General features: G+C 29.6%; 2 protein-coding genes across 2 annotated transcripts; one reads left to right on the top strand and one right to left on the bottom strand.

Moving 5' to 3' along the window:
- Positions 1-1,298: 1,298 nt before the first annotated feature.
- On the bottom strand, positions 1,299-17,647 carry LOC123262743 (serine--tRNA ligase, mitochondrial; the record flags this gene model as incomplete). The annotated part of the gene is made up of 4 exons (XM_044725120.1): positions 1,299-1,694; positions 1,779-1,946; positions 12,958-13,670; positions 17,606-17,647. Coding segments are annotated over 4 exons (1,248 nt in total), but the record flags the coding sequence as incomplete, so codon positions are not given.
- LOC123262742 lies at positions 4,992-8,165 on the top strand. The gene is made up of 3 exons (XM_044725119.1): positions 4,992-5,601; positions 5,706-6,216; positions 6,753-8,165. Exons 2-3 carry the CDS (start codon positions 5,706-5,708, stop codon positions 7,454-7,456), a joined length of 1,215 nt encoding a protein of 404 aa, XP_044581054.1. The 5' UTR covers positions 4,992-5,601; the 3' UTR covers positions 7,457-8,165.
- Positions 17,648-17,840: the final 193 nt, after the last annotated feature.

The raw sequence follows: 17,840 nt of genomic DNA, 5'->3' as shown, positions 1-17,840 counted from the left end.
ATGTCAATAGTTCGGAAGATATTTATTAAAATACCCTGTACTTTCTTAACTATTGTCGTTTTTAAAGATATAAGCTCATTTTTATGTTACACTAATCAAGAGCTTTCATTTGAGTACCCACATGCATTTTTGATATATTTTTCATATAAAAATATATTTTGATATATTTTTCATAATAGTATATATAAAAATATGAAAAATTGATGTGGGTACTCAAATGAAAGGTCTCGATGAGTGTAACGTCAGGGTGAGCTTATATCTTTAAAAATGTCAATAGTTAACAAGTTAAAAGATCATTTCTTAATTATGTATCTAGAGATAGAGAATTTTCGAATGCAGCCTGAATACTTATAAAAATAAATTGACTGTCGGTAAGAGTGATATGAAATTTGAAAAAGGCACAAATCCAAATTAAGACCTTTGCAATGACACTAAATTTCACTTAAAAAAAACCGATTTTATATGACTATCCTGGAGGCAAAATTTATCTTATTCTCTTAATAATATAGATTATATAAAATATGTAATTGTATGTCTTAACTATTCAATTTCTTCTCTTTTTTTAATCTTAGGGCTCGTTTTTGTCATAATAAAACAATTTTCTATCTATATAATTAAGATAATAATATAAAAAAATTTTGTCTTTAAAATTTTAATATGACAAAATAAGTTTTTTAATTAAATTTAGTATCATTACAAAGGTTTTGACCTTAATAATTTATCCAGGTTAAGTTTTTAATTATAAATCATTTTTTAAATTTGAATTTTGGCGGGAACGTGACGTAGTCTGTATCCGGTGCGCAACGCCATCTTACAGAAAAGTTGAAGAATTTTGCCAAGCCCGGGAACTTTTAAATGTTTAATTTAATTTAATATGAAATTTAAATATAATTTTTTATGCAAAATTCAATATTATCTTTAAAAATACAAAAAAATACAAAATATGACCATATAAAATTTATTATAACATATATATTTTTATACAATTTAAAAAACTTTGTTAATTCTGGGAACTCTTAATAGTTTAATTTAATTTAATAAGCTGTTTTTATAAATTTGAAAAATTTAAATGATAAAAATATTATCAGAGCAATTTTTAATTTTATTTAACAAATTATTTTTTAATAATTACATTAATAATTATTTTTTTAATTCCTGCATGTATAATTTTTTATTTCAAAGTTTTCTTATGTTATAATTCATTTAAAAAAAAAAACTTCCAGAATATCTCTTAAATTAATTATTCTATTATTATTAATTTAATTACTCCAAATTTTTAATAAAAAATTTCTGCACAATTTACTACAAATATTACCTCTAAATTTTATTAATATTTTTCATACATAAAAAACAATTAACAAAGAGTCAATTATCTGCTTTTAAACTTGTAAGTCCTCATCTCTCCGACATTTTGTGTCTCAATAATTTTTTTTCCGTTCATAAACGGCACCAGAACTTCAGGAACTTCAATGTTTCCATTATTTAATTGATGAGTCTCGCAGATGGCAATGAGAGTTCTTGGAACCGCGCAAGCGGTTCCATTGAGAGTATGCACGTACTTAGCTTCATTATTATTATTATTATCTTTGTATTTAATATTCAGACGCCGGGATTGGAAGTCTGTACAATTGCTGCAACTGGATAATTCACCGTAAGCGTTTTTTCCAGGTAACCAGCCTTCAATATCAATTTTCCTGATTTTTTAATAAAATATATATTAATATTTGAATGGAAAATTGTAATAGATGACTATCAATCGACTAATTGTCAGTAATTACCTGTAAGCTGGTGCTCCTAATTCGTGAGAAGGCATATCAATAATTTTGAATCCAAGACCTAGGTCCTGGAAGATATTTTCTTGGATCTCCAGCAATTCTTCAAGGAATTTTGAAGATTTATCTTCTGATGTACAAGCAAACATTTCTACTTTTGTAAATTGATGAACTCTGAAAAAAATATTCTGGATTTTTAACTCGAAAAGCTCAAAAATCAGTCAACTAGAAAATTAGGAGCGTTTTTCAAAAAAGGCGGGAAATTTCAAAAAAGGTCGGAAGAGTGACCGTTTTCTTGATCCGAACAAAAACAGTTTCACTGTAAAAAACCGCGCCAAGTCCACGTTCATAAGACTTTGAAAAAAAATAATCGCTTTTTACAAAAAAATATGAAACCAAGAAACTCCAAGTACTGTTTATAACCTTATTAAAAATATGAAAAAAAGTTAGTAGCAAGTTTAAAACTTAATGAAAATCTTTTAATGTACTTGGCGTGTGTCTTTGGGTACCTCAAATTTTTAGAACTTAAGACATTAACGTTTTCTATATGTTTGTGCACATGAAATTAAATATCGCTCACGAAAAAATTTGGGGTACTCAATGACGTACGCCAAGTACATTAAAAAAGATTTTCATTAAGTTTTAAACTTGCTACTAACTTTTTTTCATATTTTTAATGAGGTTATAAACAGTACTTGGAGTTTTTTTGATTTCATATTTTTTTGTAAAAAAAGATTATTTTTTTTCGAAGTCTTATGAACGTGGACTTGGCGCAGTTTTTTACAGTGAAACTGTTTTTGTTCGGATTTCACATCTTTTTGTAAAGTGCCAATGTTATTCAAATGAGTCTTATGAATGTGGACACATCCTTAAATTATTATTATAAATATATTTTTTATGAAATATAATAATTTTAATCTTGTATAGAAAAATCTGGCCCTTAATGACCGAAACAGATAATCCCATAGTTACGTCTGGCATTCTAAAACTTGGTGCCGAAAGTTTACTTATCCAGTTACTACAGTGTATGTAAAATTTCTCTCGTCGCACTCTAGTGTGTAGAAATAGAAACTGTTAAAACTTAATTTTAGAATGGAGTTTCCGGTCTACCTATGAAATTACTGCACATAAGCATTTTTTATAGTCTATGAATGTCAGATTTTGCACCGAAAAAAGTTTTAAAACTAAAAATTTACGTTGCTATAGTTTGTGCTGCTTAAATTTATTAATTAACAATAGAATTCATTAAAAAGTATGTAAAAAGTAAATGATTAACAGTTTATTAAGATGTAGTCTATTATTAAAAAACATAACTTTTATTATAATTATTATAATAAATATATGAAATTTTCTAACCCTAAAATCAGGCTCTGCTTACGGTATAGTACTCGGTAGGCTGGCGTTTGAACGGTACTTGGCGCCAGACTTCTACCGAGTCTGTAGATTTTTTATTTATTTCTTTACCTACTTAAGGAAGTCCTTTCGCTCCAGTTGAGTCATAACAACTGTAGTAGTAAATTTTAAATAAATTAAAATACAAAACCCATAAAAATTCCTAAAATTAAAAAATAAATAGTATATGAGGCATTAATCGTTGAAATTTTGAAAATTAAAAAAAAAATAGTTAAATACAAAAATTAATTTGACTGTTGTAAATCAGCTGTTAGTAACCTGTCCGTGATTTGGCAACGCTTTATTTCGGTTGTTTGCATTTTTATTTGCACAATATAACCTTAACCGTGTTTAACTTTTTGCAGTCAGTGTAAATAAATAAATTAATTAAAAATGTTTAGTCACAAAACCATAACATTCTAATGTCTCATGGCCGGAATGCTAGTATTTTTTAATTATTGTTTTATTTTTCAATTATGAATTATGAAAATTTGTTAACAATAAATTAACTAATAAGTATGCATGAAAAACATAAGCGCATTAAAGTTTAGTTTGAATTTATTGAATGGTCTGAAGCTCGCGCGCTACGCAACGTTGCCAAATCTTTTGACTCCATTTTATTGTAGGTAACTTGAGAATTTTTTGTGATTTTTAAATATTAATTTCTCAATAAATATCTCGGTAACTGATATATTTTATTGCAAAAAAAGAAACCTGAATATTTCGAAAATCTGATTTTTAGTTTTTTTTTACTTCATCTAATCCATGACTGATAGTATAATTCGAAAAATACTGCAAACGTCTGATTTTCTCGTAAGACTCTGAACAAATACTAGCATTTAAAAATTTTATTTTTTCAAAAATTTGTCCGGTAAAGTATAATTTAAACCTCACTATAAGATAAATAAGGACCTTAACTATTAGAAAAAAATTAAATTTACTCATAATCTAATATTTTTTATTTTACATTGGCGGCGAAAGGACCTCCTTAAGGTAGTTTGGTCGTCGCAATCCGAGGTCAAATTAATAGATATTTTTTTTCTATTTTGCAAGTGATCACTCGAAAAATAGCATAAAATATAAAATTATTTCTAATCAGAATTTAATTGAATAAATTCAATTCATAATTATGGTTAAATAATTATAATAATATAACTATTAAAATATCAACTGACAAGTACTGGGCTGTCACAAAACAATAACAACTGTTATAGGTTATGTAAGGTCGGTACTTAAAACAGTTGCTCACGGTATTCATTTATTGTTTAAATTTGTAAATATCACTTCAATATGTTAAATCTGCTATAATTTACGTGAACTTTTAATGTATGTTTAATAACAATTTATTTTAATGCAAAAAAACTTTATGATTATATTTCAATTTCAAATTTGCCGCGCATCGAGAAGTCGCCATTTTTCCCCTGATAAAGATGGGGGAGTAATGTCTCCGACAAACAACAAAGATAGAAACCAATTTTTGATATTAAAAAATTAATTAAATTAAAACTATGTGGTAAATCGTTATCAAATTTTGATAGAATATGTATGAAACATTGTTCTATCTATTGAGAAGTTTTTTTTAATGGGGTCAAGTTGGCCGATTTTTTATAAATCCTCCATTTCCGGAGTTATTGAACAAGGACACTCATAAGAGATCGTGTATTTTTGCAAAACTTTAATTAACTATATTACCTATATCTCTTAAACGGTGTGGTAAAAAAATCTGATTTTTTCTCTATAGATGTATTGAATCATAGTCTTTCGAAGGAATATAAAAAAATATGGGGTCAAGTTGAAGTCATTTCGCACTCAAACTATCTTAATAAATCGACACGTTGGTTGCACCAAATAAAAATACCTGACGGTCAAGTTAGTAATGTATGATATTATTTGCTTACTGATGGAAGATTAGTGAAACGAAAGAGCCAAGGCACAGCTCCCGGGCAATTTTTGATCGATAGTTTCTACAGCACCAGTAGTTCTTGTGGAGGCTACAGCCAGTTTTATGGTAGCAATAAAACTTCCTTTTTCCAGAACCAAGTATTAGATGACCTAGTTGACGTGTCTTTTCCACGAAGCTCCGCACTAACTTTGACGATGTTTTACTACATTGTGAGCTGCAGTTGTCATTAGCAACAATTCGATACAAAGTCACACATATTGCAAAGCATTAAGTCGGCAACTTTACTTTAAACTGCTCAGTCTCTAGCTCGTCAGACGAATCGTCGTCGCTTTTTTAAATACGTCAAAGACTTTTAAAGTTTCAAAACATTTCCGATTAATTCTGAAGGATTCATTTTCTAAATTAATCATCAACAGATAAATAATACGGCTGATTAGAATTATTTTATGCTGCCTTTGCGTATTTACTGGTCACTTTTCAAATGGAAGCAATATTCGCAGTTCAGAAATCAAATCACAACTTATCAATCATACGGTAAGTTGATTATTTTGCACGCCTTGAGCTCGAGCGTGACCAAAAATTTTTCTTAAATTTAAATAACAGTTGATTGTTATTACAATCACTTATTTTTCTTGCAGATGGAATTGATTGATAGAGGTTTTGCAAATAATTCTAACCCACTGGTAATATCTTCTGACTTAGTTGATGATCAAGTGGCAAGCGGGAGTATTGATAATGGAAGTCCGCTGATTGTCATAAATGGTGATCAGAAATGGAAGCAAGTCGGAGGGTTTCTTCCTAGCTATCCTACGTACATCCTCAAATTTGAATCTCCGCAGAAACTTGAACCACTCATCTTTGGGTTCATGGGCTCAACAATTTGGAACATTAAGTCGCCAATTTTTATTCTCGAAATTTCTGAAAGGACGCATGATATAAAAGCTAGTAGAGCTCTTGCATTCCTTGGAAGTTTCGATATTTTAATATCATACTATGTGTGTTATGATGACAAAAAAGATTCAACCATGGTCTACACTCTGAACTCTTACACGCAATACGCTCCGTCACCTTGGAATCAAGTTAAATTTGGAAATGCCAATGGCAATAGTAAAACAAAAGTGACACTATACAGTCTGCAATATCCGAAAGGTAATCATCAAATTTAACAATATCATTTACGTTAAAAATTCAATGCATCGCTGATCTAATTACAGTGAACTCTCTCAAAAGTTGCTCACTCTGAAGGTTCTTGTTTTCCAAAGATTGCAGGATAGATTAGTGAAATATGCGTACTTATTCTTCCACCCTGTTTCTGAAATGGTGTATTAGAATTGAGAGGCAGAGCATACTTTTAAAATGTATGTCGAAGCTTGTATTATTATCGCGCATTCAGAATGCGAGTCGGGGAATAAGTATACGCATAGTGCAGATCAGGAGAAAGAGCACCTTTAGAGGGATTATATGCGGAAAAAAAATTTCCTTGCATCAAGTGAATAATTTTGAAGAACTTTATCTTCTTGATTTGAGTAGAAAAATTCTCAACTTAAAAATTTTTTCTGGGTTTAGATAAATTTAACTTGATTCAAGTTAATTTTTATTCACAATACGGCAATCCTTTAAGAGAAAAAAAATCGAGTAAGATCTATAAGGTATAAGCTTATTTAATTTTGTCAATTGATTTTCAGATTTGAATAACAACTATAAAAATATCTATTTCGACAAAACTGAGCACTTAGATGGTCATGAAATGAAATTAATGGTCTCCATCATTGACAAAAATTTACCCGAACAATACAACCAGAGACGTAGTGTTGAGTACATGAAATCTTTTGAAAAGTATAAAGATCAGGTATTGTATTCATTACCTGATTATATGAAAGTAACAACGTCACTTCAAATTCTCGAAATAAATTCCGGTTTAAAAATGATAAAATACGGTTTCGATGAAAGACTTTACAGTGGTCAGTATGATGCAATTAACGCCATGGACCAATTAGCTGATACAAATTTTAAATTTACTGATTTTGTGACGCAGTATCGTGAAATGCACTATTCAATTTTGACAAAGAAAACAGATTATCTGACGACACTTACCAAAATTGACATAAATTTTCAGTTCATCTTCACCACACTCTTGGTGTTGTTCTTGATTACAGTAATCATTATCATGAATAATAAATTTAACGTAAGCAGAGAAATCATGGACATTTTGAGCTTGTCACTGAACATGGGGGGTAATATCTCCAATGGGACGTCTCTCGATGAACATCATTTATTTTTTCGGATTTTTATTTATTTTCGTAGTGATACCCGAATTCCAAGGACAAATTTCGGCCATTTTATCCCAACCTGCAAGACGCAATGTCGAAACCCTGAAGGACTTATTTGACAACAAATGCCACGTGTTTTACGATACTTTATTGTGAAAAGACATGATTAATACAAAATTGTGGGTGACCGAAGAGGACCAGAAATACTTGCATCCATCGAGTCGTCGGGAACTGATCAAATGTGCTCAAGAAGCTCAACAAAATTCGACCATCGCTTGCATCGACTTTACTATGAACCATTTGAACCACGCCTTAAATCTTCAAAATCTCCATGTATCAAAAGAAATCACGTTCAAGAAATATTTTGTGTTTTGGACAAAGAAGAACTGGGCGCTGAAGGACAAAATTGATAAAGTTCGTTCGATACTAGTGGAAACAGGATTAATTTACCATTACGATGGAGAGATAACGAAAAACCTATGGAGAAAAATAGAGAAAATGAAGAAAATTAAAGAAGCTGAAAACTATGAACGAATCGACTTTGATAACTTGGTGTTTTATTTAATTGTCTTTGCGGCTACTTTGATGTGGAGCTTGGTCATTTTTGGAATTGAACTTATTATCTACCGCATTCACTCTAAATATCTAAAACAGGAAAAGGAGCGACGACAGTTCATTGAGAGATTAAGAGCACAACCACGGATTATTTTACCCTGGGTCGAATAGTTCTGTTAAATACTCATGAGTGATTCAAATGGAGGAAAAGTCAACCATCTAATTAGCAGATAAGTTTTGTTTTGCAATTTTAATACTGATTATTGTGATTGATCTGTGAACGTTTTGTCTTTAGCGTGTGATTTTATATTTTCTACACAGAAATAAAAGATTTCACGCCCCGAGAAATTTTTTTTCGGCTTTAAAAAATGTTGTGCATTTTGGATCGGAAACGGAAATTTTAGCGGGGCAAGAAAATAATCTTTGAGAATTTTATTACTTAGTCTTGAAATTTTCAATTAATACACCAACAACATTTCATACTGTTGTTGAGATCATTTTATCTCATCTTAATAATATAGTTTATTGAACTAAGAGATGTTTTCCGTCTATTAAGATTCTTAAATTTTAGCTAAAACAATTATTTAATCTCGAGCCATAATTATTTCTGTTCTAAGAAAATAGCAGTATGCTATAGGGAGAGAGCTACAAATTTTCTCGGCTCAAGTGAGTAGATACTAGATAGTACTTGATAGTACGCCTGAGCAGTGTCTAGTTAACCATAAAAGTATTTTGAATTGAAATATAATTGATGTGTTATGTTTTATGGAAATTACTTTGAGTTTACAAGCTTTAATATGTAAAAAGTGTAAATTAGTTAGTATTTTAAATCAAGTCATAATGTATGCTATTTTGTGGTATTAAATAAATCGATTGCAAAATATTATTGCATATTTGTTATAAAATATATAAGGTAAAGTACCCAGTAGTTGAACAGGTTTCAAAGTTAAACGTATTTGATCCTACTTTTAATATATAAAGATGTAATTATTAGTTCAAATTAGTGATTTTCACGAAAATATAAACGATCTTAAATTGATTGAAGCGCAAAATAACAAAGATAATTGAATATATTTATTTTTTGAAAACGTTTTTAAGATAGACTATCAAAAGAGTACACAGTAAAAAATTTTTCGTCAAATTTAACATAAAAATTTGTGTTGATGACTTTTTTTACACAATCTGTGTTGAATCAACACTCTATTGTGTTGAATCAACACACTAAATTGTTAAATTCTACACAAACATTTTTACACTTTACACAATGACGAAAAATTTATTACTGTGTAGTAGTTGAACAATCAATTCCGCAAACCGCAGTAGTTGAACACTCCGGGAGCAGTATTTGAACTAATAAAATAAATGGCAATAGGCACACCAAAAATTTTCAACTTTTTATTGAAATATCTAAAGCATTAAGGTAAAGCCCCAATATATGATCATGTACCAGTATATGATCACTCCATGTATTTGTATACCTATATCCGAACAAAAACAGTTTCACTGTAAAAAAATCGCGCCAAGTCCACGTTCATAAGACTATTAGGAAAAAAAAAAATTTTTTTTTCTTTACAAAAAGATACAAAATAAAAAAATTAAAAAATCTAAGTAACCGATATGATTGTTTATGATTTTCGAAAATTAAAAAAAATCTTATTGTAAATTTAAAAATTAAATAAAAATTTTAGAACGTATTTAGTGTGCGTGGTTGCAAAATATTTTACTTTTAATGAAATTCGTAAAATCTATTTATTAGGACTTAAAAAAAATTGAAATGCACAATGACGCACACCAATTACGTTCTAAAATTTTTTTTTTTAATTTTTAAATTTACAATAAGATTTTTTTTAATTTCCGAAAATCATAAACAATCATATCGGTTACTTAGATTTTTAATTTTTATTTTGTATCTTTTGTAAAGAAAAAAATTTTTTTTTCCTAATAGTCTTATGAACGTGGACTTGGCGCGATTTTTTACAGTGAAACTGTTTTTGTTCGGATTTTAGTATTTTTGTAATTATAATGAAAATTTACAATTGGTACCAACTTAAATCTCGCGTTGGCAGCATTTTTACTGCAAACTATCCCCTTGAAGCTACAGCTTATCTAGATATAATTTCAGTGCACCCTGGCGGCCGTAAATGTAAGCTGTGAATTACTTTTTAACTATAGTTGCGTATCTATAGGAGGATTACTACACATTTTTATTTTATCTAGTCTGTGGCGCTGACCTTTCTCCATCAAAAAGTCTGGATCGAAATTTCTGAGCGAGCTATAGTATGTGATGATAAAATTTAATAATTTCAAGTAAATAAATTGTTATAAGTGAATATAATTAATTAATACGGTTAAATAAATTATGAATCACTGTTATGATAAACGAATTGGGTAAAAAAAAGTACCGTAGAATTAAATAAAATTTCGCAACCTCAAAAAACCGTTCTGCTTACAGTAAACATAGTCGGTAGTCTGGCGCTCCGTTTACAACGGATTTGAACGGAACTTGGCGCCAGATTCTACCGAATCTGTGCATTTGTGAATATAGATATACAAATACATGGAGTGATCATATACTGGTACGTGATCATCTATTGGGGCTTTTACCTTATAACATATTATTGATTAATATTAAAAATAATATTATCAATATTTAATATGTTCATTTAAAATGAGAAATATTTGTATTTAATTTTTAATTACATTTTTTATGAACGACAAAGCAAATTTTCAATTATAAATAAAAAACTCAATTCAAAACGTTCAATAATTTTTAGCTACACTAATTTTTAGCTATAAAACTTATTTAATTTGCAGTAATTAATACAAATGATAATTCTGATCACTAGTCTATAAACCTAATAGAGATTATAGTACTGTTAAAATTATACGGGCCCAGCTTATTCAAGTTCCGGTACCGCTTTTAAAATTTTGAGGTATAGTTAGACGCTAAAATTTAATATCAAAATTATAGTTTATATTTTTGCAAAAATATGTATTATTTAGAAAAGACTATTTCATTGGGTGGTACAATTTTTAACTTCCCGCTAAGAAAATCGAAGATTTTCAAAAATCGGGAAGTTATTGTTTTTACCCCGTTTTACAAAAATCGAGTTTTTATCAGATTTCGACATTTGAAGGTCATAGGAAGCTTCCTGACTATCCTCGCGAGGTTGTCACTGTGTGTGTGTGTGCGTGTTTGTGTGTGTGTGTGTGTGTGTGTGTGTGTGTGTGTGTGTGTGTGTGTGTGTGTGTGTGTGTGTGTGTGTGTGTGTGTGTGTCCTCCTCTCGTTTCCCTATATATGTTACAGGGAAGACTGGATCAGGACCGCGTTAGCATTACTTCAATCCAGTCCATGTTGTGCCTCGCGACACCTACTTCTTGTTATAACTGGTTTCTAATCCCTTTCTGCGATTTTTTCTTTCAAGAGACGCTGCGCGTAGGCTACTACAGCTGTCCAGTTTTCTTCTTTTTTGATCATGCAGGTTACCAAGCTCTCAGGGGAGAGCGCGCTGCCCATTGTTTCTTCGGTGCAGATTCTATCGTCCTTCCATCGATCACACTCGAAAAACGTGTGCTCGGCGTTGTCAATTTTGTCTGGACAGTATTTGCACGTTGGTGTGCTGTGCAAACCCATCTTGAATAGATAGGCATTGAACTGCCCATGTCCCGTCAGTAGCTGGGTCAGAAAGAAGTCCGTGTCCCCGTGCTTCCGAGAAAGCCAGACGTTGATGTTTGGGATCAGTCGCGCTGTCCATCTGCCTGTCTCTCCCGACGTCCATCGGTCCTGCCACTCTTGCTGCGTTTCCGTTTTTATCCTCGTTCTTGCCTCCTTCATGTTTCGCCACCGATTTTAGCGTCGTAGAGTCTTGCTCTCTCGAACGCTAATAGGTCGATGGGCGCAGCGCCCACAATGACCGTGTGTGTGTGTGTGTGTGTGTGTGTGTGTGTGTGTGTGTGTGTGTGTGTGTGTGTAAGTATATGAACCGCTTATAACTTTTGAACGGCTCATCCGATTTTATTGCGGTTGGTCTCGATTTTATCGAGATTATTTAATCTCGAGCCATAATTATTTCTGTTCTAAGAAAATAGCAGTATGCTATTTGAAAGGGCTTGGCCAAACTTAGATTTTGAGTATAATTTGGACCGATTCGGATCAGTAGATTTTGAGAAATCTTAAAAACTAAGAAAAAAATTTTTCAAATGTGGTTTTTGGATAACTTAAACGGCTCCACCGATCGATTCCAAAAACTAATCAGCTCTAGACAGTAAAAAACCACGTCGATCGCCACCAAGCTGGTCGAAATCGGTTAATTCGTTCTAGAGATGTCGTGAACGAAAGAAAACCGAAAAAAAGGTGTTTTTTCGAAATTACTCGGAAACTTTTGGTTCGATCAATTAAAACCCGAAAATTCTTTATGAGGCTGATAAAACTGCGTCGAATGCCGCCAACCGCGTGAAAATCGGTTGATCTATTCAAAAGTTATTGCGGTTTGAAAATTCCAAAAGTAGTGTTCTATGAAACTTCTATCAGACTTTTGAGCTCGAAGAGCTCAAATGCATAGAAATACTATCTCTTTGAGCTCAGCGAGCTCAAAATATCACATAAATTATATTTTGAGCTCAAAAATTTCATAAACGTCATTAGTACAATTTTAAGCGCCCAGGTATGGAATTAGCGGGAAGTTGCAGGGATGGCCTTTAGGGTGAACCGTTTTACTAATTTTTTTTACTTAAAATGATATACCGTTTTTTTATTGATTTTTCAGTTTACGGTTTAGTACCTTTTTCATGAAAAAAATGGCGTTTATCGGCTATTCTCGACATGTCAACTTTTACGTTAACAAAAATATAATTGTTTTGATTTATAATTGAAAAAACTTACAGAAATCAATTACTGTATCATTGAATAATTATAACATGCGCATATTACTCATAATAAATATACGGATTTTGTATTACAACAATTCAAAAAGTATGTTCAAGTACTGGTCCCATTTTTATAAGTATTCAAGTATTGGGTACTTTATTTTATTTCAAAATTTTTCCTTAAAAAAAAGTACAAACCTATAAATCCCAGCTTCTTCAACATTATTAGAAGCTTCTGCTCTGAAGCACCGACTAACCGCTGCCAATTTAACCGGCAAGCTATCACCATCTATCACCTTGTTCATCATTTTCATCGCCAGCGCCATTTCCGCCGTTCCCGAAAGACAAACATCTCCATAAGCTTTATTAAGGGTGTAAATAAGATGGTGTTCTCCATCCATCACCATTCCACACCTTTCAATCACCGTCGTAGGTAAAATATCAGGGACACTGACCAACTTGAACCCTTGCTTCAGCAGCTTCCTCACCGAAAACTGAACCAGTGCTTCTTCCATCTGGGCAAGGTCGCCCAATAAAATGTAACTTTTGGGGCCAGACACTGGCCCTAAATTCTCGATCCTGATCAACTTTAGGTTCTTCACCAGGTCCATAAAACTCTTGGGTTTAAAGTTGTAAGACCTGGTGCTGGTTTCTTTCAGAACCTTACCCTGGTCACCGTATTCTAGTACTCGCGGGTCAGTTCTGTTGGGAATTTTTGATAATTCTTTTAGGAATTCATCTTGTTTTGATGGATCTGAAGATAATTTTAGAACTTTGTCAATATCTCCGACTCCTTTTCGGTGGGATATGTTATTGGCTATTGACAGACGGTTTTTTGGATCACATATGTATGATGTGTCTAAGTCTGGGGCGGGAATTTTTATACTTGATATTGATCTTAAGTGATTAATCTGAAAAAAAAATTTGAATAATAAAAATAATAACTACGACGGTCTAATTAGCAATTGGTCTAACTCCTTATTTTTTAGGTGATTTTTTAACATTTTGATGCAGTAATAGTTCAATTATAAATTATTTAAATGATCTAAACTAAAACATTGTACCTCTATTAGATATTAAGTGGTTTTTTAAAGTGATAATAAATTTTGAACTAATATGAAGTTATACAATTTGCTAATTAGAACGTCAACTAGCAACCTTGCAGTCATTATGTGACTGCAGTGAATTGTGACCTATAAGTAAGTAAAATTTTGCTTTATTAAATAATGACTTTTGTTAAATTGCACTGTAGGGGAGAAGGGGGTCAATTAAACGACGGGGCAATTGAACCACTCGACTTAAAAAATCGAAAAAATTGAAAAAACGCTTCTTGCTCTTAGAATTAGATTCTAATGTGTTAAACTCAGATATGATCAAAATTTGAAATCATTGCAATTAATAAATTTTGAAAAATTGAGATTTTCTTATTTTTAGGCATGTAAACTTTTTTCGGCTGGTGACAAATTGTTTAATATTATTTCAATTTTTGAATTAATTGATAAAATTTGAATTGTAGTAGTTGTATATACTTATACTTTATAATCCTCAACTTTGTTCATAGTGATATAATAGTTTATTTATTTATTATTTACTATTAATTGTAATATTATATGGGGTCAATTTAGTGATGTGAAGCAAAGCATGTGCTCGTCAAATGCTCGTCAATTGCTCGTCATTTGACGTCAATTGACCAACTAAAAAAAATGACCGCCGGTTATTTTTCGAATTAAATGACGATACAATTTAAAAGCTATAAATTAAAAAAATTTTAAAACTTGACCAAAAAATGACCGCAAAATTTTTGACGGTCATTTTCCATCTAAGTAGTTGAGCAAGCCAAATTTGTTTATTACCGTCAGAATTTTCAGACAAATTTCGTTTTAAATATTTAAAATATTGAGGTTCCATATGGAATAGATTGGTTTGATTTTTTTTTTAGGGGAATTTTAGTAAAAAGAAAAAAAAATGCTCATGAATTTTTGTGACTGACCAAAAAAAAAATGACGTCAATTGACGAGCATTTGCTCGTGATTTAACCAAAGTTGAAAATGACCGTCATTTCGCATCACTAGGTCAATTGAACCAGCAGTCCCGAGGACGATTGAACCGTACGGAGAAGCATGAGACATGCGCTTGCATCTTGATTCTACGTGAAAAATACTCAGGGAAATAACCTAACAATTTGATGAACTAAATTTATAATGAAAATTATTTTTTAATTTATTTAATATATCTGTGCATTAAAAATGTGCAACAGTAATATTAGCAAGTAACAATTAGTATATTATTTATTAAAAATTCGGGTTTGAGTTTTAAATATTATTGGTTCAATTGACCCCAAGCAGTGGTTCAATTGCCCCCGAGCGGGGGGTCAATTGAACCATTCGACGCGTTTGGATAAATTAATAATTTTTAAAAATTCACGTTGTTTATTGACTAATTTATGTGTTGATAATGATAGTAGACTTAATAAGCTACCATTCCAAGAAAAAAAAAAATTATTTTTTAGTCTTAATTCGAATAGTAAAAAATTACTAAACTTTTTTTGATTCAATTGACCCCCTTCTCCCCTAATTTCTTAACTATTGATGTTTTTAAAGATATAAGCTCATCTTGATGTTGCACTCATCAAGAGCTTTCATTTGAGTACCCACATGCATTTTTAATATATTTTTCATATATACATATTATAACCCAAATTTTCAAGGGGGGTATACGGGAACTTAACTAAACTTAATTCTAAAAATAAAATCTGGATTATACTTCGTTATCTTTCCGATTCTTGGTCTCTAGTCTCGATAAAATAGGGCGCCAGGTAATTTTTAATCACTAGAATTACCCAACTAGTGAACACGGAACGTAAAGAATTTTTATTCGCTAGGAATTCTCAAACTAGCTAAACTTAAACGCAAACTCAAACAATATCAGAACTCAAACTTAAACTCAAACGTAATTAGATAATTTTCATTCGCTAGAAATTATCAAACTAGCTAAAACGTAAACTAAATCGAAAATACAGAAAACTTAACAAAATAAAGACCAAAAATCAGAAAGACAACGGAATACCTCGGGGTCGCTCAGTGTGCTGGTTTGTGGAGAGAGGGGGTGGTTCAGGTAGAGAGGATCCATAATTGTAATAATTTTACACGCAACACTAAAAATTTATCATTAAAACAAAATCGGTATTTATTCAATAAACCGTAAACTTAATTAACAAACTTAATCTCAAATCCATATAAAATTACTAGAACGATATAGCTAACAATATCAACGCTATATAATAGCCAAGTTACAGTACCTTATTCTTATAAAATAAAACAAATAAATAAATAAATCTTAATGTGGGTGAGCTTATATCTTTAAAAATGTCAATAGTTTACAAGATATAAGGTAATTTTTTAATTAATGAAAATTAATTTAACATATAGTTAATAATTTAAAAAAATTAAAAAATTTTAATATTAAAAAATTTATAACAAATAAATAATGGCAAAAAAAATTTTTACAAATGAAAAAATGCAATTTTTTTTAAACATTTTTTTTTTAATTTAATAACATATTAAATTTTGATATATTTTCCATATATAATATATATTTTGAAGATATAAGCTCATCCTGATGTTACACTCATTAAGAGCTTTCATTAGAGTACCCACATGCATTTTTGATATATTTTTCATGTATACATATAATAATACAAAAAGTTTGCCGACATTTTAAATTATTTAATTTCTTTTTAATCATATAATTAAAACTAATAAATATTTTTTTTTATTTACATGTGTAGTCTTTAAAATTTTTTGCAAATTAAAATTTTTTCAATAAAAAAAAATTCTTAAAATTTTTAGATGTCAACTAACTTAATTTTCATTTTTTTCGCCACAATTTGTGAAAAAAATTTTTTTAATTATCAAATATCTGCTAAATTAATTTTCATACAAAATTTTAATATCACTTAAGCATCTAATATTTCTTTATTTTTTATTTTTAAACATAAATTATAAAATAAATTTTTGCATGCAGAAATTATAAAAAATTATAAAATATTTTTTAGTCAATTTATCTTTAAAAAAAAAAAAATTAAAATTTTTTAAGAGTCAGCTGATTTTAATATAAAATTTTAATAACAATAAATTTTTAAAATTTTTAATTATCATCAAACATATTTTTAAATATGTTAAAATAATAATAATGTATAATTTTTCACATTTATTATTAACGACATTTCTTTAAAATAAGTACAATAATAATAATAAATTTCAAGAGATTATTGTTTTTATTATTATTAAATTTATGAGAATCAATTTAGCAGATAATTAACAATTTTTAGAATTTTTTTAACAAATAAATTATGGCAAAAAAAATGAGAACATAAAATTGACATAGAGAAATTTTAAGAAATTATAAATGCAATTTTTAAAAAATAATTTTTTGGGGCAAATTTATTTAGTACAAAAAATTAAAAAATTATCAAGTGACAACTGAGTTTAATGTCATACTAGAAATTTGAATAGCGCGCTACGCGCGCCCCTAAATTTCAACCAATAATGAATCGTGGCCCGTTTTTTGCGAGTTTCGACCTTTGACTAACTTCAAGACTTTCATCTATTTTATAATATAGGATTAAATTTATGAAAATTAAATTAGCCGACATTAAAAAACTTTTGGATTTTTTTTATTGAAAAAATTGTTACAAAAAAAAGAAAATAAAAAATTTCATCTGTAAAAAACTTTAAAAACTATAAGTGCAATTTAAAAAAAATATTTTTTAGTTCTTATTTAATAAATGAAAAAAAAATTAAAAACGTCGGCTAACTTTAGTATTATATTAAATTTAAATACTTACAAATAATTTATTAAAAATTCTAACCCCACTTTTAAATTTATTTAATTTCATCATAAAAAAATTTTTTTTCACTCTAAAATTTCTCACTTTAAACCTTCAAAATTATTTACAAAAACAAAATAACTTTTAAATTTCCATAAATTATAAAACAAATCAAATTACTTATTAATAAATCATCTCAAAATGTCAAATAAAAAAAGTAAACAAACATTCTACTACTGTGCATATATTTCAA

The sequence above is a fragment of the Cotesia glomerata genome, linkage group LG4, assembly GCF_020080835.1.
Source record: "Cotesia glomerata isolate CgM1 linkage group LG4, MPM_Cglom_v2.3, whole genome shotgun sequence".
NCBI lineage: Eukaryota > Metazoa > Arthropoda > Insecta > Hymenoptera > Braconidae > Cotesia > Cotesia glomerata.
The sequence above is the reverse complement of the archived record's forward strand: the minus strand, read 5'-3'. Positions and strand labels throughout refer to the sequence as shown.

Bases quoted from the DNA above. Each gene is read 5' to 3' on its own strand.
- LOC123262742 (XM_044725119.1), top strand. From the start codon at position 5,706: ATGGAATTGATTGATAGAGGTTTTGCAAATAATTCTAACCCACTGGTA. The intron at 6,217-6,752 runs GTAATCATCAAA...ATTGATTTTCAG, and splicing joins CAGTCTGCAATATCCGAAAG to ATTTGAATAACAACTATAAA.